This window comes from Branchiostoma belcheri, unplaced genomic scaffold, assembly GCF_001625305.1.
Source record: "Branchiostoma belcheri isolate BF01 breed outbred unplaced genomic scaffold, Haploidv18h27 scaffold49, whole genome shotgun sequence".
Classification (NCBI taxonomy): domain Eukaryota; kingdom Metazoa; phylum Chordata; class Leptocardii; order Amphioxiformes; family Branchiostomatidae; genus Branchiostoma; species Branchiostoma belcheri.
The window spans coordinates 1,695,845-1,716,516 of record NW_017804120.1 but is presented as its reverse complement, the minus strand read 5'-3'; the positions used below and the strand labels follow the sequence as shown (position 1 = coordinate 1,716,516).

Genomic DNA, 20,672 nt, shown 5'->3' with positions numbered 1-20,672 from the left:
TCGAAGTAGTTAATCATAAATCAAATTGTAATTGGTCTATAAATGAAATAGAAATTACAAGACTTAGTATTAAAAATCTGAGTAAGACCAGAATCCAGGGTCCATATCTTTTTTGCGCTCTCGAAAGTACGATTGAAGGCTTATACTGTTCTTAAGTGCCTCTTGAATTACATTACAGCAATTTTTTTTGAGACTGTGTGACAACTATATTCCCTATAGTTAGAAAACCAGCTGCAAGACGCATCTTATAAATTAACATCTGGCCACGTGATCACTAGGACAGCTGCACTTTTCTAGTGAGATCCCAGTTCGCTGCCTTCTTGTCACTTTGCAAAATGTAGACATGTGTATCACGCGTGTTTCTCGCTAAGCATACAGTTGGCTACGCCGAGCATCCGAGCGGCCTACAATGTCGCTGAACGAATCTCTTCATCTTGAATTTGGCAAAAATGCCACGCTAAATGAATCGTTACAGTTTAGTGGTGATTTCTTGAGTAATGGTACGTTGAAAAACGCCACCGAGGAGGGCACGCCGGACCAGGCGGCGATGAGGATCGTCGTGCCCGCCGCCTTCTCCCTCATCTGCCTGGTGGGCATAAGCGGGAACGCGCTGGTGATCTACCTGGTCTGGCGGCACAAGGAGATGCGGACGGTGACGAACTTCTACATCGTGAACCTGGCCGTGACGGACCTGGCCTTTCTCGTCTGCTGCGTGCCCTTCTCAGCAGTCAAGCTCACCATCGAGTCCTGGACTTTCGGGGAATTCCTCTGCAAGTCTGTCTTCTACTTCATGCAGGTAGGAGTTGGGTGCCAAACTAGTATCGTGCCGTTAGCCGTTTTCCTTCGGCAGCCAAGAGCCCTTCGCCCGCCTATCTAAATTAGCGCCACGGAGAAGTAGTTGAGCCTAGGAGAAAATTAGGGCCGGACAAATTCTCCTGGGCTCAACTTCTCCACGGCGCTAATTTAGATAGAGATTTTTTATTTATTTATTTATTTTATTGAAATTGCAACAATGCAAAACATGCGGAACAGAGGCAGCTGTTGCTGGTGTTGTGTCCCGCACATAGAAACGAATACCGGAAAGACAATACTCATTTTCACTTGAGTCTAGTGCAATTAAAAATCCCAACCAATAATGTAAGGGATAGCTATCCAACTGTTGTCACTTCATACTATAGTTATATCAAGTAAAGAATTGTTTTCCATTGTATTTCTCCTTCTTTCCCTGCCATTTCGTGAAATGTGGTGAAGTCATGCTGATATTTGCTTTGGAGCAAATATCAGCCTTTCTAGTGTTAACGTTTATTTTCTTCAGATGTTTGGATGTGAGATTAGCACTCTAACTCAGGGAACTATGGAAAGACTATCATGTAATTTGGTACTTGGGTACGTCTTGGGGTATCGAAGAGATGATCAGGTTTTGGACCCCCTTGCGCCTTTTCTTGGCACTGCAGAGACATTACGGGTAACGAAACCTTCAACCTTGTTAGTGATACCTCCTATCTTCACCATTAGGACTAACTTTTCAACGATATCAGCCAAATCAGTTTCTTATCAGCAGAACTGGAAGGCAAAATGCCTTCATTGGCAAAACGACCGCATACAAATAGAAGGAAAGTGATAGTAACGAAATGTAGATTGCTGAAGCTTATTTGTGATACCTCCTGTCTTCACCATTAAGTCTAACTTTTCAACGATATCAGCAAAACCAGTTTCTTATCAGCAGAACTGATTTTATTTTATTTTATTGAAATTGCAACAATGTAATACACGCGGAACAGAGGCAGCTGTTGCTGGTATTGTGTCCCGCACATAGAAATGAATATAGGACAGACAATACTCATTTTCACTTAAGTCTAGTGGGGAAAGTCGTGTAAAGTGCCTTTCCCAAGGGCACAAGATCGGTGGCATGTCAGGACTCGAACCCGGGACCTCTTGATTCCGAGTCGCGCACGCTGCCGTTGCGCCACCACACGACCCAACATACTTGATATATACTTGTGTGATGTATTTTGTATTCTGCTTCGTGACGGGGAGCTGGCGCCGCAGACCTTGACGTCTAATCCTAGCAGTAACAGAAGTGCGTCACTGGTGTGATGTTCACACAGGATAACGACGTGTTGCCTGTTTATCACTCAAAAATCTTAGGTAATATAAATAACTGCCTCCGTTGCTGACGTACTAACCATGCTGTGACAACCGTTAGGCCACAGCAAGTAATTTTCATGGATGACATCAGCGCGCGCCATAATTTTCGCATGACTTTGGACATAAAAACAGGATATTTTGTTGCTCTCTGAAAGTGGTTAACATGCCGAAAATGGGCAAAAATGCCATGCCGGAATGTGTTTTTTTAAATGAAGATTTGTGGAATAATTGACATAACAGGTGACTATCACCTCTTCAAGATGTCAAACCTGAGACCAGACTGTATGGTTTGAACCACTCACACCGGGAAGGTCCCCTACTCTTTTCGATAAGTGCGGTGGGGTGTGGTTCTCCCAAACACGGGACCTCCATTTAACATCCTATCCGAGGGACGTCCCTAACCGAAGCTAGGTACTCATTTACACCTGACTGAAGTGAGGAAAGTCGTGTAAAGTACCTTTCCCAAGGGCACAAGATCGGTGACACCGGGCAGGATTCGAACACTCTAATGCTACGCCGCACGACCCCACAACAGATAAATAAATGTATGAAGAGAGGAGACAAGACAAAGCTATAACTTAATGTTTTGTCTTTTACTTTGATGCAATGTATTTCATTTTTTATATGCCATGTTCACTGAATCAAAACCAATTGTTCACTGATTGAAAACTTTTATTTTTCATTGACGAATGGATGTTGTAATAGTTGGCAATAAACTTAGCACAATTGCAATATAGGTTCTTGTTTGACAAGGTTTATGATGTCAACATTTGGAAATGTAGGAATCTTGTATTTTTGGACCGCCTTGTATTTTATCGCCCTATTGCATTAGACTTGAAGTCTGCGGAGGATGTCATCCATAAAATGTACTTGCTGTGGCCTTAGGTAAAATAAATATCTGTATCTGTTGTTGACGTATTAACCGTGCTGTGAAAACCGTTAGTGATCTATTACAAAACATTTTTCTGCATAAAATAAAGAGATGGACGAGGTATATGCATCTAAAACCAGTTGAATTATGGCAGACTGGCTTTAAACCTCCCTTGCAACAACCCGAGGATGCTTGACAGCCTAATCCTTGAGAAACACACTTGTCTTGGAAAAAACGGTGCCTTCTCATGATAAATTGCACACTCGAGAGCTATTCCAAGCTACTTTATAGATGAACAGTGATTGCAGCTTTAGATTTCGCTTCCTTGCTCATCCGAACTGCTGGAAGTGCTCCCTCAAAAGAGCATTTTTGACATTTCACGATGCAATCGCTGTCTTCCAATTGAGATTTCTTGTTATAGAGCATTAGGCCATGTTGATTTGATTATATGAATGACATCCTCTTGGAGCCCCAAAACTGATGCGCGCGTGCGACTAAAAAAAAGTTTTGCAAAAAAAAAAGTTCTTTTCATTATGAAATCTACGTGGTCATGAGGGTTGAGCAAATGGCACAGAATATGGTTTGGCGAATAATCTAGTCTTCAAGTTCATTTCTTTACAATTTCGTCTTTTTTCGTTTGATTTTGGCATTCTACGACATTGGTATAGTTTTTATTAATTTTTTTGTAACTTATGGTATATTTTTGCTCATTTTGCAGCTGTTTTGTACGATTTACATTTTACAGCATGGTTGAAAAGTTTTTTTTTTTTGGGAAACGGCCGAAAATTCATGCGCGCGCGGATGTCATCCATATAATCAAATCAACATGGCCTTAGCTTAACATGGTAATAACTTCAATTGCCACCTCTCGACAGTACCTGAGATGACTGAATAGATAACCGCGTCTGTTCCTCATTTGCAGAGTTCTTTATAACGTTGCTTTTAAGTTGAAAGTTTGACATTCAGTCTTCTTAAAGGCACTGAGCAAATTGAGTCAATTTTGACTACAAGCTCGACTACTATAAAACTGATTTTGCTGATACCGTTGCAAGGATATACCTAATGGGAAAGATAGGGGGTATCACAAATAAGCTTCTACATTTGATTACTATCACTTTCCGTCTATATGTATGCGGCCGTTTTACCAATTGAGGCAATTTGTCTCCTAGCTTGTGCGCAGTGTGGGGTCGTGTGGCGCAATGGCAGCGTGCGCGACTCGAAATCAAGAGGTCCCGGGTTCGAGTCCTGACATGCCACCGATCTTGTGCCCTTGGGAAAGGCACTTTACACGACTTTCCCCACTAGACTGAAGTGAAAATGAGTATTGTCTGTCCAATATTTGTTTCTATGTGTGGGACACAACACCAGCAACAGCTGCCTCTGTTCCGCGTGTATTGCATTGTTGCAATTTCAATAAAATCAAATCAGTTCTGCTGATAAGAAACTAATTTTGCTGATATTGTTGAAAAGTTAGACCTAATGGTGAAGATAGGAGGTATCACAAATAAGCTTCTACATTTCATTACTGTTACTTTCCTTCTAGATGTAGACGGCCGTTTTACCAATTGATGGAGTTTGTCTTCCAATTCTGCTGATATGAAACTGATTTTGCTGATATCGTTGAAAAGTTAGACCTAATAGTGAAGATAGGGGGTATCACTAACAAGGTTATAAAGGTTTCGTTACCCGTAATGTAATAGAATTCTGCCGACCAAAGTATCTGGAACGCGAGTAACTCGCTCAACTACAAGTGGGCACCCACACCTTGCTAAAGTGCCAAAATCCAACACCCAGCTTCACATGCCTTCATATGTACCAAGGACTAGCAGGCTGTGGAACTCCTTACCAGCCTCGGTCTTCGCTGACAGTCCTAATATAACTAAGTTCAAGATTGCTGTAAACAGATTCCTGTTGAACTCTTAGAGATTTTCTACTTTATGACAATTATGTACCATGCAATTATGTATTATGTATAATGTATTTGATAGTTTGGGATGGAATGCGCGGGGAATTGATATGAAATCATATTGAACCGAAAATCATCCATATACGATGCTAAGATCAGGTTCACTTTGCACTGATTAGAAAAAATGTCTCTGCAGCGCCAAGAAAAAGCGCAAGGGGGTCCAAAATCTAATCATCTCTTCAATACCTCAAGACTTACCCAACTACCAAATTACATGCCAGTCTTTCCATACTTCCATGACTTAGCGTCCTTAACTCACACCCAAGCATCTAAAGAAAATTAACGCTAACAAAAAAAAAACTTTCTAGGCGAAGGTAATCAGCCTCAACGTGCCAAATCATATCCCATGTGGCTATCAGTGAGTGTTGCTCAGAGCTTTGCTAAATAACTGATTTAGCTGATACTGCAGCAACGTTAAATTTAACGCTAAGGAAACGTGGCAGCGTCGATGAACTTCAACCTTCTGTCACCATGATGTTCTCTCCCTCGGTGTCTGCCTTCAAGATGATTCAGTCAGTTTTGCTCACAGTGGGACTCATCAAAAAACTGACAACTGTGCTAATACAAACGCACGAGAGAAATATTAATGCAATTTCTATCTGCAATAAGTCTGGCGACAATGCCAATTTTTAGGGCTTGCTAGCGCTTTTTTGATTTAACAATTACTCGTGCTGCAAAGTAACTCTACAGATTCTACAATTATTCTTTGAACATCAAATATTATCTATCGTGAAAGTTCATCTGTGTTGGTAGTTACATGTTTAAAGTTAAAACTTTTGTTCCAACACAAAAAAAATTCTCTCACCTAGAGCTTTCAACCAGTCACTCTGGTCTTCCTCAGTAGACATTGAACCGCGACGGGGGTCGATATCGTCTACCAGATACCTTTGACCCAGTGGTGACGTCACACTTCAAAGAAGCCACGTGACAAGCTTCACTGGGTCAGTCTACTGAGGAAGACCAGAGTGACTGGTCGAAAGCTCTAGGTGAGAGAATTTTTTGTGTTGGAACAAAAGTTTTAACTTTAAACATCAAATATAAACTGATACCTTAAACTACATAAAGCAAGATATGTATACATGTATATATATTGTATGCAGAAATTATATGCAGAATGCAATTTCGTGCTTTATCGTACGAATTCCCTGAGGTTATTTGCCCGTTCAACGTCAAGAATGAGACTAAATTGGTTCCTCGGTCTTTCAATTACCAATAAGGCCACACCAATTTAATTTCTTGGTTAACGGATTTTTCCAGAAAATAATGAAGCGGGCGGGCGAAAAATAAATAAAAATAAAAACAGGCCTAGGAATCCTATTATGGCCAGAAATGGTACGATAGGTGCCATGAAGTCAACAGACCAGGCTGATTCAAAATTTAAACAATGAATTTTGAACTTTTAATGATACCACTGTATTAATAGATGGAATAACTGTTACAACTAGGAAGAAAAGGACTGTTTTCAACTGTTCAGGGCAAAATATGAGCATTTTGCAGTTGATTCTGATTTTTTTTTGCAAATCAGAAAAAAATGAAGCGGGCGAATCCGTTAACCAAGAAATTAAATTGGTGTGGCCTAACTCTGAAACAAATGAAAACGCTGCATCTAACCATGAATGCATATAAATTTTCTTCTTATTGTGTGTCAACCAACAAATGAAATAACTACACAACTATGCTGGTGTATGCTGTAATTGTTAATGTTCGTTCTGTTTCTGTACCTGTATATATTTGGTGTAGGAGCCCAGGAAGAATAATCTGAAACTATGCATTATATTTAGTATTGTTTGATTCCTACATCCACCATGTACCATTTCAAAGTTTACTATTATTCTTGTTTGTCTTGTAGCTGATGAGTCAATGCTATGATAAGAATCTTACATTTGCAACTTTTCCATTACCTGTAACAATAACTTTCTTCCAAAAACATGTAATCTAGACGAAGTATGGAATCCACTGGGAGTCTCAGAACGAATGGATGGATACTAGAATCCATCTTTTCATTTCATCCCTCCATGCACAACTGTAAGTGACCATGCGGAACAGTACACAAATATAAGGCCTCGTCCATCATGTGTGGTTAATATATTAACCTGCACGCAAGTTTTGGACACATGTACAGTTCTGGTACAAAAAAACCCTCTCTCCAACTCAGTCCATAAAACAGGAATAACAGGTGAAAAATTTTTTTCACATTTTTCGCACTCATTTACCCATAATTCAAAGTCGAGGGCATTTTTTAAAAAACTTTCTTAGAAAAAATTTCTAAGACAGGATTCATGGTTAAACCGTTACGGTCAGTTTGAGCCGTCGATGAGGTAAGATTAACTTTTCTTGGTTGAGATCTTTTAAAAAGACATCCAATGCAGTTTTAGGGCTTGGAAGTTTCGGGCACATTTTAAACAGATCTTTATTAAGTACAACTCAATACAACGCACAACAATACATGGCATAATGTCAGGAATGTACCATACGTACATCCAGCATAGTAAGCCTTAAATCCTAAAATTTTCCAAGGCCAATATTCTAGCCATTTATCTACATACTGAGTTAAAACAACTCTGTATTTTGACCCTCATGGAGAAAAAGTCCCAAAATTCTGACGGAAAACGGTTACTGGAAGGACCCTGTGCTGATTTTAGGGTACCACCCGTTCCCAGAAAATAAATTACTTATCTTTAGGCTTGTTTCTGCAGTTTTAAAGAGGCTACATTAGCCTCTGTATACTTGAAGAAGCCACACAGGCGAAACCGGTCGTGTGACAGGCTGAATAAAAGTTCTAAACGGGAACTATGCGGCTCCAGGTGTCTTACTGAGGCATGACTGCGCGTGCAAGATGTCGGTAGCAGGAGGAATGAATCCCCTCTACTACATACTAAATATTGCCTTATTCAGAATATTTTCCAGTTTTGCTGCCCTGAAATCGCATTGGATGCCTTTAAACAATGTTTGAAAGCATGTCATGCCGCACGGATAGGGGGAGGGATAATTGATACCGCCGTGGACAACTAATTTGTGATATTCAAGGTCAACCAGGATTATGGCCGTAACTTCGCTACATGTCTGCTACAAAACTGCATCATAAAGATTCAAGGTCCGAAAACGGTTTACATTTGTGAAACGGAGGATTTTCTGTTAGGATCCAGAGATACCCATGTGCAGAAAAATGTACAATATTTGCATTTCAAACAGCATTAGGCAATCCTATTTGGAATCCATGAGTCCCAGATTTTTGAAATTTATTTGGAGTCATTTTTTTCTTTGCTCATGTTCATGTTCATGTTCACTAGAAATTACATGTGATGATGATGATCCTAGAGATTTTAGCAAATTACGATTATCACACATGCTTGAATCCTGTATTTTAAGTTTCATTTCATTTCATTTATTTATTTTACCAGCAGAATACACTCAGGTTAAATTAAAAAAACCTGTTTTTCAGGTAGTGCTGGGCATACAAATACAAATACTGACAAACGTTATACATTACAAGAAAAAGACATAATCCAAAATGACATACAGTATAACAAAGGAACTCATTCATTTTCCACTATACATTCATAGCATCACAATCCCTGACTGAATTGTACCAGCCCCACTGTCTGACGTTGCTTAAGTGACAAGTTATTCCACAGTTGGGGGCCGTAGAATCTTAAGCTCTCCTTGTAGCCGTTCAAATTTGCTACAGGGCAGTTCAACAGATAAGGGTCCCAGTCCGCAAACAGTTTGTTGTGTGTTCCTGGAAACAACTTCAAAATATATTCACAAACTAATGTACCCAGCGATGTGAGTATGTACTTGGAGAGAAAATTCCACGTCGTTCTAGATAGGGTTAAAAGCTTCCAGTTGTCGACACTCCCACGTAATGGCGAATTGTCCTACTTTTCTGGACAAGGCTAGGAGTGAGTGTATACAAGCAGGGCAAGACTTCCTAGCGTGGCAAGGTTAAAGCGTTTATCTGCGATACGCGTATCATGCAGTTAAAACACATAGGCTAAACATTTCGGTCACTTGTGATAAACATGAATATTGTATAGTATACTGTACTTAGATTGTGGGGGTTGGCTTAATCGAAGGTAGTTAAATGTTGGGATAAATCTGGAATCAGATTTCGTTGAAGAGATTCATTTGTCACGTATAGATACAGTTCCTAGTGAATTCTTTCATCAGTGACAACTTTGGAAGGATAAGGATACTAGACCAAGAGTCTCGTAACCCACATAGGAAGATTAAGGAAGCGGTGCACATACATGCAGTTGGAAGGTGCCAAGCTAAACCGGACAGAAGGTTGGGAACTCCCCAAGACTTACCCTTACTTCGGAGGGAGGCGGAGGGGGGTGGGACCCGACAGACCGATGCAAGTCTCGGGCCTAGTCTCGCGCTGTCGCGAGATTAGGCCACTCCGTGAACAAGATGGACTGATAGCCATCGAAAATTTGGAGGTTAGTATCCTTATCCTTAAAGTTGTCACTGATGAAAGAATTCACTAGGAACTGGAATCAGATTATCTTGCATTTTGTTAGAGTCTACTACAGTGCCATAATTTTCAATTAAGGACCTTGTGCTACATTATTAAAACAAATTAGGCTAGCTTCCAACCGACCAACTCATATTTAACCGAGACGGGGGCCGATATAGAATACCAGATTCCAGGAAACGTACGTGCTCTGAATAACTGAATCAACATCACTCCTGAAGAAGGTTGATGTCAGTAAGAGCGACTGAAAATTCGAGTTGAGCTACTCTTGCGTGTGTTGAATAAAAGTATTCAGCCTTATCATATTATATTTCTGTATCTGTATATGTATCTGTATAGCCGGTATAACCGCCTTTTGGCGTAACACACCAGATTGATCTCTAGATGCCCCCCTCCCACCACTTTAATGACTTGGAGACACAGAGAGGTATTTCGCCTGGAAAGTACACTTGGCACTTTTCGACGACAGTTTGATCTCTATACCTAGATGTCTGAATCATTTCTTTTCTATTTGCACTTAAGTTTTCGCTTTTGATGAGTACACTCTATCATGGGGCCTACCGCTTCATGCCATCTAGGTTTGCACACTCTCTTTTAATGTTTGTGATCTTACGTAAGATGAAAGGCTACACTTTTACGGAGTTCTTCAAACGCGCTGTAGCACTTGGCTGTTCAAACTTGTCTTAAGGCAATTTAGAATCCATTTGTAGCAGTCTTACTTCAGGTTATGCTTACGACAAGGTCTGAGTAACGTATCCGAATTTACGATACTTTAAACATCTAGGAAGAAAATCATTTACGATACTTTAAACATCTAGGAAGAAAATCATAAAATTTAATTAATATACGATCATAACGGTAATTAATACACCTACATTGAACCGCGACGGGGGTCGACATCGTCTATCAGATACCTTTGACCCACGTGACAAGCTTCACTGGGTCAGTCTACTGAGGAAGACCAGAGTGACCGGTCGAAAGCTCTAGGTGAGAAAATTTTTGTGTTGGACCAAAAGTTTTAACTTTAAACATGTAACTACCAACACAGATGAACTGAAGAAAGAAAGAAAGAAAGAAAGAAAGAAAGAAAGAAAGAAAGAAAGAAAGAAAGAAAGAAAGAAAGAAAGAAAGGAAGACGAAAGTAAAAAATAACTAGAGTTCCCCAATCTCATACCTTCCCCAAATGATGTTAATCTTTATGACTGACAAATTATACATTAGATTATTCCCCCCTCTGATTTAACAAATAGGAAGCTAATTTTCATGAATTATATCATTTTATCATAATCTCAACCAAAAGACAGTCTTAAAATTAGAAACAATGCATTCTAGTATTTCCTAATAAATTATGCAAATGAGGTCCTGATTTGAATAAATTATGTTTAATGATGTTCACCTCAAATTAACTTTCAAATACCACAAGTATGAAATTCTAGGCAGTTATCATTACATAATTATACAATTTTCTCATTAATTATGCAAATTAAGTCATTATTAACATAATCAATATCTGCCTGTGTTTCTCTCATTGTCAATTACCAATGTCACAAGCTTCAATTGTCTTATCATGGAATGCAGCTGATTTGTAGAATTTCCCCATAGATTATGCAAATTACATCTATATTTGCATAATTGTCACATAATTATATTAAGCATCACGTAAGCTACCTACATACCAAAAAATCATGACGATCCGTCAACCGGTTCTTGAGTTATCCCCTTTTGAATATTTTCAAGAATATATCCCTCCAGTTCCAGAGCAAGCCGCTAGGGGGCCCAAACTCACGTCACTTCTTCCCCAGCACAAGAGCTACCTACCATCCAAATTTCATTACCATAGCATGTCTAGATCATGAGATATCAAAACCGGAAGTGCAGCTGCAGTACCATAACAAGCCGCTAGGTGGTCCAAAATCTAATCATTTTGAGGTCTCATGAAGACCTACCCACCTACCAAGTATCAAGACAATCCATCAAGGCCTTCTCAAGTTATCGTGTTTACAGACACACACACACACACACACACACATACACGAACGCCACTGAAAACATAACCTTCTTGGCGAAGGTAATGAAGTCGCTTTGCGAACTTTTAAATACATTGGAGTACAGCATCAAAGACTGACGACATGCATGCACTGACGAAGAAATGGAACACATTTTAGTTCTGCCTTTTACATTTTCCTTCTGTCGGCACTTTTATCTAAATGTTGGCAAAAACCCATATGGGTAGGTGGGCAAAATAAAGGCTTTTAGACGAAAGTGCAGAGGATTTCAACTATGATTACCAGCATCTTCTATAACCTTACAGGTATCATTATTCGCGGGGTGGTATTACCAAGGAAAACTATATTATTGGAGGGTGACGGAAATGTGGTATTGCACATGCAAAGACTACAATTTCTATGTATGGTAGTCAGAAAGATCGTCATGGTTTCTAGTCGTGACGTGTGTCGTGTAATTAAAGACAGCTGTGTGATTTAGGGAAGCTATGGTTTGGAATTACAGCAACCGTGTTCCATAAAAAACCAGGTTGGCTATGGTCAGGGTAGACTTTGTATTGAAGTTGCAATTTGTATTGCATGCGACTCGATTAATAAAAGACATTTTTTACATTCTAAGTGCAAGATTCTTAGTGCATTCTAAGTGCAAGATTATGCAAATTAGCTCCTGGTTTGCATAATTGTCATCTGATTATGTCAAGCATCACTTCAGCTACCAACATACAAAAAATCATGACAATCCGTCAACCGGTTCTTGAGTTATCAACCTTCGGAGATTTTTCAAGAACGCTCCTGCAGTTCCATAACAAGCTGCTAGGGGGTCTAAACGCAGTTCACATCTTCCCTGCCCCAAGAGCTATCAGCCAACCAAAATTCGTGACCCTAGCATGTCTAGATCGCGAGATATCAAATCCGGCAGTTATTTTGCAGTACCAACAAAAGCCGCCAGGGGGCCGCAAAATCTAATCATTTCTAGGTCTCATCAAGACCTACCCACATACCAAGTTTCATGACAATCCATATTAAGCTTCTTGAGTTATGCTGTTCACAAACAGACAGACAAACAGACAAACGCTACTGAAAACATAACCTTCTTGGCGAAGGTAAAAAGAGTGTGCTGGGGGAAGGTAGAGACAATTTTGTCTATATCCGAGGCCTTTCCCATAACTAAACTAAAACATATAAGCAGTAACTAAAAAACTGCAAAGTAACTGCAAAGACATGGGACTAAAACTATATTTACCCCGGACTGACCCGTTTCATTAACCTCTATGCATTACTATGCAGGTGTATCACACATGCTTCAGGGCTTTCCATAGTGCTTTCATGTGAAGACCTTGAAAAATCATTTCATGGCGATGCCGCGAGTTCATCTACATGCCAAGCATTCAGCAAGCAAGTCATTAATTCTCCTTGAAACTACCGAAGGTCTGGTCGAGGGTACACATTTGAAGAGCCGTAATGGTACTCACCAATGAAGAAAGTTACTACTAATGCAGGGTTATTATGGGTCATTTTTAAGCTACTGCAAAATGTTAAAGGCGTGCAACTGTCAGAATAAAGAGCAGCCGTGTCGCAAAACTTCCTGTTTCGTTTTTTGTTGCTTCTTGTGTAGGGTTCTATAAAATATCATACGTCAAATCGATTATGTGTGGCCAGCCTCAGATGAATGCCTTCCTGAAGACCACATCAAATCTACATTTTGCTACGTGCTATCTGGACTTACCAATAGAAACTAGTCATGATGTACTATTGTGTAGCATATATAAGCTCTAAGACTTGTATCATACTATTGACATGTTACAAAGGTGTGTTGGCTTGCCTTGTCGTAAAAAAAAAACAAAAAAAAGTTAATTTTTCAAACGTGCACAGACGGCGGGCGGTACCAACTTCGATTTACCTTTGACCTGATGCACACGTCACTTCCGGGAGGTGACGGTGGCCGGTACCGACTTCCAACTACCTTTACCCTGCTGCTTACGTCACACTTCCTGAGTATTGCAATTTGTATTATCAAATAGGTCAAAGGTCTACCCGTGCTCTGTACAGAGCATAGGGTTTTGGTGCCCATGTCCATTTCCGTAGCCCTTGGGCGACACACAGTTGTGCAGGGCACTACAGCAGGGGGCTAGTCCGCTGGTAGTGCTGTGTGCTTGACCTTCTCACACTCTTTCTCATATATGCTGAGTGCTAAGCAGAGAAATATGTACCATTTTTAAGTCTTTGGTATGACCCGGCCGGGGTTTGAACTCACGACCTCCCGGTTACAAAGCGAGCACTCTACCAATTGAGCTATTGCACCGGTCGTCCATTATCAAATAAGTATCTACTGAATTCTCTCCTATCGCTAGGTTACAGCCCAGGCGACCTGTGTGACTCTGGCAGTTCTGAGTCTGGACCGGTTCTGGGCCATCGCCAGACATTTCAAGACACCTTGGTTCCGGACGCCTGTCGGTGTGCTGCTTACCACCACCATCATCTGGATCGGTAAGTTAAGCCTCGGTCACAACCCGCCGTACGTGCTTCTGCGTGCTGTCTACGTGCAAAAACGTGGGCAAACGTGGGGCATCCGTGCGTGGTGAGTACCGCCTCCGTACGGAATCCTACGGATTTGGGAGCACGCAGACACGCCGTAGAACTTTAAGTGCATGTAAAACTTTTTCTGCGTGCGGTCTGCGGATTATTCACCACCCGTGCGTGCGAGTACGGGCGACGCGCGTGCCCCGTGCGTACCGTACGTAAGAAGCACGTGTGAGTACGGCCTCCTTACGGTAAAGTTGCAATCGCACAGAGATCGTACGTTGTAAGCACGTACAACTAACTCACCACTTGCGCAACGTACGATGCACGCAACCGCTCAAGGCCAGACGTGGCGTGCAGACCCCACTCTTACACCTTGCGCAACCTTGCGAGTGACGTGCGTCGACGCCACTCCTTCCCCACGTTTTCAGAAAAAAAACGTAGCGGACAAAAAGCACAACCAAGGCTTTAGGAAGCAATGGGTGCGATTCTGTCTCTAGACTCACATTTGTCGTACGTATACCATCGTCGTATGATCGCAAACTGACGGCATAGGTCACAGACCACCATTTCCAGCCCCCATTGGCATATATGGTAAACATCTAAGAAATGATATTTAGAGTTAAAACTTTTGGTCCAACACAAGGGCCTTCTGTGCCTTCGGGAAATAGTGACCTAATATAGTTGAGATAGCTGCGAATGTCTCGTAACAATCTATATTGCGTACTCTTCAGCATTTGCTGGCCAATATAATCCGCTAAAATGTTAGGGCTCACTAAACCACCCTCTGATCATAGAAGCAGATCTTCGGAGATTTGCAAAATCGATAACTTATCTATATGCAAACTTTGTAATACTTGATTGATGTCTCGAGATTTAGAGGGTTCAAGGTAATGCCTTCCGCGGCCTTTACAAAATAACCATTTAGCTACATAATGCCGGATTGCACGGGCGATTGCACGAAAGAACGGGCGATTTCGTCGAAGATTTTGGTGAGTCTTTTAGGTCGACCATACGAAGGACCATAGGAACAATGTGATAAGGCTTATGTACGAAGGACCATAGGAACAATGCGACATGGCTTCTGTACGAAGGACCATAGGAACAATGTGATAAGGCTTCTGTACGAAAGACCATAGGGACAATGCAACAAGGCTTTATTGGGTCAGTTCTCTTCGTTCCAAACCCATTTCTGAATTCGTTCAAAACCCATTTCTAAAATGAAATTAGTTTTGAACGGTTCGATTAAATAAAAAGGGTTTTGAACGAAGAGAACTGACCCAATGAAGCCTTGTCGCATTGTTCCTATGGTCAAAGAACAATCCCCCAGTACAATTTTTACAATCATCTCTTCTTTGAATTTTCTATTTCAGTCTCAAAAACAGCTACATTTCTAAAAAGCTTTCTTGTTCTACATTCCTCCAGGATCTTTCCTGCTATCCCTTCCAGTCGCCTTCTTCTTGAAGGTGTTTGAGTGGAATTGGCACGGCATCAAGCAGCTAGTCTGTCTGGATAAATTTCCCTCAGCGGACCAGTACCAGGGTTACATCATCTACACCGTCCTCATCAGTTACGTCATCCCCCTAACAACCAGCGTGGCCTGCCATTGGCTCATCATCCGTTACCTAGCAACCATGTCGGCCAATACGTCAGTGGCACAGAAACACGTCATGGCGAGAAAGAAGAAGGTGGGGTGGGCAGAAAGATAGGGAAAAGCAAAAATCAGATGTGCTAGCAACTGGTGTTAGCCTGATAAAGAGACTTGATTATTTATCACTTGTTCACTATCTAGTGAATTAATGAGATAGCGACCCTCTATCTCATTAATTCACTAGAAGGAGAATTTTGTTTTCTATCTAGTGAATTTTGTTTTGTATCTAGTAAATTAATGAGATAGCGACTCTCTATCTCATTAATTTACTAGAGAATGATTCATATCTATCTTTTTGTAGCGAAATAATGCAATATACTTGATACAACCGTTATCACATGTGAAAGTAGTTATTACGGGTTTCGACTGAAATTGTTTTTTTTTTTTAAATTAAAAAAATGAGATAAATAGCTGAAGCTTGATGAAGAATGCTGAATAAGGAACTAAATGCAAGAATGCTTGAATGACTAAATGAATGAATGAGTTAAGGCAGCCGTCAAATGGCCGCACACTAGCAGCTAACATATGCTTAGGTCACAATTGCAAACCGGGGCCCGGCCGGGCTGTTTGTATGAAGGAAAAATTAACAATCCATATCAAGAGTATATAGATATAGTGCCCATGATTATCATCAAAAACGTTTCTGTGTTTTGTTGACTTTTATATCGTAATTTTCGTTCCCAAAACCTGCCTGGCCGGGCCCCGGTTTGGAAATGTGACCTCAGCAATAGATAAGTCACCGACTTACCGACATACATTTGCAATCTGAACTAATTGGGCCTCGTAGATATTTATAACAGCTGAAGATCATAGAGATCAGTGACGGAAGCACATGGAGATAAAGATAGCAACGTTAACAACTATAATTCTAATTTCTGCTCAAGGACAGCATTATCTGCTGGCAAGAAAACTATCAAACGATTTCCTGGATGATTCTCATTATACATTTGTTATCATAATATTAATAGATACATATATACAGTGTAGCCCGGTATCCAGTCCATCGTTGTTAGGGCGGGTTTTCTTCGGGGCTGCAAGAGGTCTTTGCCGCCCGAATAATCTAGGTTCCCCGGTTAATTCCTCGGTTTTGCACCACAGGAGTTCAATTAGTATAGCCCTACCACGATCAAGTTCTGAAGTGCAAAACTCTATAAGCAAAGCTCCTACAGGCGTGACACTCGCACATATGTAAACAATATCAAAGAACCCACATATTATAGAAGAAGTGGGTAAATTCGTCTTCCATTGCCTAAAAAGAAGTCAAACCCAGTAAAACTATAGCACCATGTATGTTGTAGAATATAGTATAATGCTAGACGTAGATATAGTCTCATCATCACATACCACTATATTTTCTTTCTTATGTTGTTTGTAACTGCAATTAGCCCTCGGGCAAGTATTTGCAATAAACTTTCTTTCTATATATTGTCATCTGTATTTTCTACTTATTGGATTCTTTTTGCTAATGTATTATGTGTAAGTGGTAGCGTTGAAATAAGTCTTAGATACTTGAGTGCGTTACCACTTTGTGTTGTACTATGTTATTCTGTGTGAACAATAAAAAGAATAATAGAGACATCTCTTCTTTTTTTTAGGTTACTCGCATGGTGGCAACTGTGGTCATCCTCTTTGCCGTATGCTGGGCTCCGAATCACGCGCTCAATCTGTGGTTTGCCTTTAGAAGTGAGGGTGAAATCCCGCATCCAATCATGTGGCTGAAAATAACCGCCCTCTGCATGAGTTACGCCAACTCTTCCGTTAACCCCTTTGTCTACGGCATCATGGGAGAAAATTTCAAAAAGGCTTTCGCTAAATCGTTCCAAAAGGGGGACTCGTCTGGGACGGGTTCTGCCGTTTCTCCAAAGACACCAAAGCTCACAAAGGAAGAGGAGATCGGCATGATAAAGATTGGGGGTCGTCCTGCCATTGAAAATAAAAACACCCCCATTGATGCAAGCAGTGAGGTGTACCAAAATGACGTAATAAAAAAACTTTAAATGTAGCGTACTCGGCCCTTTATAGAGCGAAGGGCCACTAACAGGCTTTCCTACCCTAATATATAGGAGCTATGTCAGGAAAAAAAGTTAAAAGTGATCTACCTGATGAGTTTTAGATTTCAAAGAACATACATTGGCGGGGTTACCCCAAGTTCTAAAGTGTCCATTTAGTCAAAAAGATTGGCAATGAAAACATGCATTGCAATGGTGACGCGACGGTGGTTGCAGTTAGGGTTATTGTTTGCATGGCACTGCCATCGTTTCGTGATTTTGAGGAAGACTTGGTACCTGATGAGTCTAGACAGATACAGTACACTCCTCCCCTGAGTGTATAGTGAACGAGCCCTAGGGTCACAGAAAGTAGGGCCACACGGGGGAGAGAGGTCTTCCCAAGGGTTTCCAGGAATGTGGGCATAGATGTGGGTCAGAGACATGCCTGTGGACATTCCATTCCTGTGGACAAAATGCCTGTACCATTCCCAGAATTCTTGCAAACTGCGCACAAAACTACACCATTAGGCTCCTCCCTGAGACGTCGCCAAAAAGTGTAAAATTCTATACGATGGAAACTCGAGTGAATACTACCCTAAGTTGCACAATTGACCCCTGACCCCTCTGGACATCTGATAGCAACATAAAACCATGTATCTTCTTTAGCGAACCAGACAACACAAACATGGCTAAATTATATTGTAAAGTCGACGCAATTCAGGAGTACTATGTACTCCTATCATGTTGATTGATTTAAATAAAATTGAGGAAATTGACAAAGCTCTTTCCATTAAAATAAGAGAGGAAAAGTCGTATTACAAGACGCTAAAAAACTTTTCAGTCGTTACTGTCATCACAATTGGAACCGACCCCCAGAAAATCCAGGCGTCCACTAACGGACCTAGGCGGACCGGCGGCACTCCCAGCACCGTAGAGATACCACCAAGCCTACGATGGTCTAGCTATCAAGCAAACCTAGCCAACAATGCATATTACTCTGTTTACACCTATAACGTTCATTTTCACACCTTTTCTGTATTACTGTACGGCACTCTATTACTGTATTACCTTTAATTGGAATTGCCATTTCTAGTTAGCTATAGGGTGTCTGTATAAATTTAAATGTATTAACAGGTTAGTCTACGAAGGTACTGTCTTAAATGGAAAGAAAAACAGTCGCAAAAAATAATCAGTCGTAAAATTCGTCATTAATTAGATTATGTTTAATTTCAAGTGCATAATTAAGGTGGTTTATGAGGTGGATATATATATGGGGACAGAGCTGGCCTTATGTCACCGGTGCACCATATACACCGAGGACCACCCCGCCAATATGAATGAAGGCTGGTGATTGGCCCGCTATATGATAATCTAGTATATTACCAGAACACATCGTAATCAATCCACAATGTGACTGACGGTGTAAATGTGTCTTAGTGACAAAGTGATATTTTGTAACTTATGAACTAAAGCCACACCAATTTAATTTCTTGGTTAGCGGATTTTTCTAGAAAAATAATGGAGCGAGCGGGCGAAAAACAAATAAAAAATAAAAACAGGCCTAGGCATCCTATTATGGCCCGAAATGGTACGATAGGAGTCAACACACCAGGCTGGTTCAAAATTTAAACAATGAATTTTGAACTTTTGATGATACCATTGCATTGAAAGATGGAATAACTGTAACAACTAGGATGAAAAGGACTGTTTTCAACGGTTCAGGGCAAAATATATGAGCATTTTGCAGTTGATTCTGAATTTTTATTTTTATTTGCAAATCAGAAAAAAATGAAGCGGTGAATCCATTAACCAAGAAATTAAATTGGTGTGGCCTAAAGTATATGTTTTTATTATCAAAATTACCATGGCAATATTGACATTGAGCTAGTATCAATGAGATGCTGTATGTGATATTGGAGTATTATTATAATAAATGTGTATTAATACTTGCTCAAAGCCTAATTAAAATTAATAATGTATATATTGCAGTGGGACCTATTAAGCGAAACACTAGTCATTGCTGATGCTATCATTCTATTAGGCAAAATATATATTTATAAAAACCGGAAGACATTTAATCTATATATTCAGACGTTTATTGCCCTCGTTAAGTATGTACATAGAGGAGAAAAATAAAATATTGTGACAGCTAAAAACAAAATATGTAAAAACAACAAAAAGTGGGAACCTTATACATTGTACCTTGTGTTGTAGTATTACTGATTGCTACTAGTTTTTATTTGTCAGTGTATGTAGGCTTGTATGTTCTTGTTTTAAGCTTTTTGTTTCTTCTTATCTGAATGAAGTTTGAAAAATAACATTTTAGAAGTAACAGCCCAATGCATGCACTTTGAAATTAATCTCATTAACCTCATTAATAAAAACAATCAGAAAACATTGAATCATAATTACATAAGAAGGATGCTTGTGTCTCATATTCTATTTCATTCCTCCTAAAGAGTAGAATTCATATTCTATGCCATGATGCAAATGATATACGGGAAATGATGCAACAAATAAAAGAATCCGACAATTTACGTATCAAATCATCATTGAACTAGAAAAAAGTAATACAAGTAGTTAATAAGCAAATGCATAATGTTTACCTTCACATAGGGATGGTTTAACTCAACTAGCTAGCCCCTTGACCTCTGTCCTGCCACTTGCTACCTAATGTAATCAAATACCACAGGGTGTCTGCTACAGCACCAGTTACCATGGTGACAACCTTCTGGTCCAGGTCATTGACCTTGTGTGTTTGGAAGAACTAAGTAAAAACAATGTTTTGCTTCTGGGAAGGTAAATATAATTAAGACTATATAATGAGTTAGATAAATTGTGAATGTACTATCTTGAGTTAAAATGTTATGGTCAAACTGCGTGAGCATCTAATTTCATCTTCAAGCTAGGAAAACATTAATTTTGCAGCCTTTACAATCAGAGAATACCATTAAATATCTATTCACACTTATTTTACCAAATATACACAAAGATATCAGTGATCTCAAAATATTTACAGCTCTGAAGCTCTAATAATTAATTGGAGAA

At 40.1% G+C, this 20,672-nt stretch overlaps 1 protein-coding gene across 1 annotated transcript; it reads left to right on the top strand.

Moving 5' to 3' along the window:
- The first annotated feature begins 409 nt into the window (after positions 1 to 409).
- Positions 410 to 17,633, top strand: LOC109479458 (G-protein coupled receptor 54-like). Its single transcript, XM_019781421.1, has 4 exons — positions 410 to 796; positions 13,817 to 13,952; positions 15,411 to 15,673; positions 17,232 to 17,633. Exons 1-4 carry the CDS (start codon positions 410 to 412, stop codon positions 17,631 to 17,633), a joined length of 1,188 nt encoding a protein of 395 aa, XP_019636980.1.
- Positions 17,634 to 20,672: the final 3,039 nt, after the last annotated feature.

Bases quoted from the DNA above. Each gene is read 5' to 3' on its own strand.
- LOC109479458 (XM_019781421.1), top strand. From the start codon at position 410: ATGTCGCTGAACGAATCTCTTCATCTTGAATTTGGCAAAAATGCCACG. The intron at 797-13,816 runs GTAGGAGTTGGG...TCCTATCGCTAG, and splicing joins CTGTCTTCTACTTCATGCAG to GTTACAGCCCAGGCGACCTG. The intron at 13,953-15,410 runs GTAAGTTAAGCC...ACATTCCTCCAG, and splicing joins CACCACCATCATCTGGATCG to GATCTTTCCTGCTATCCCTT.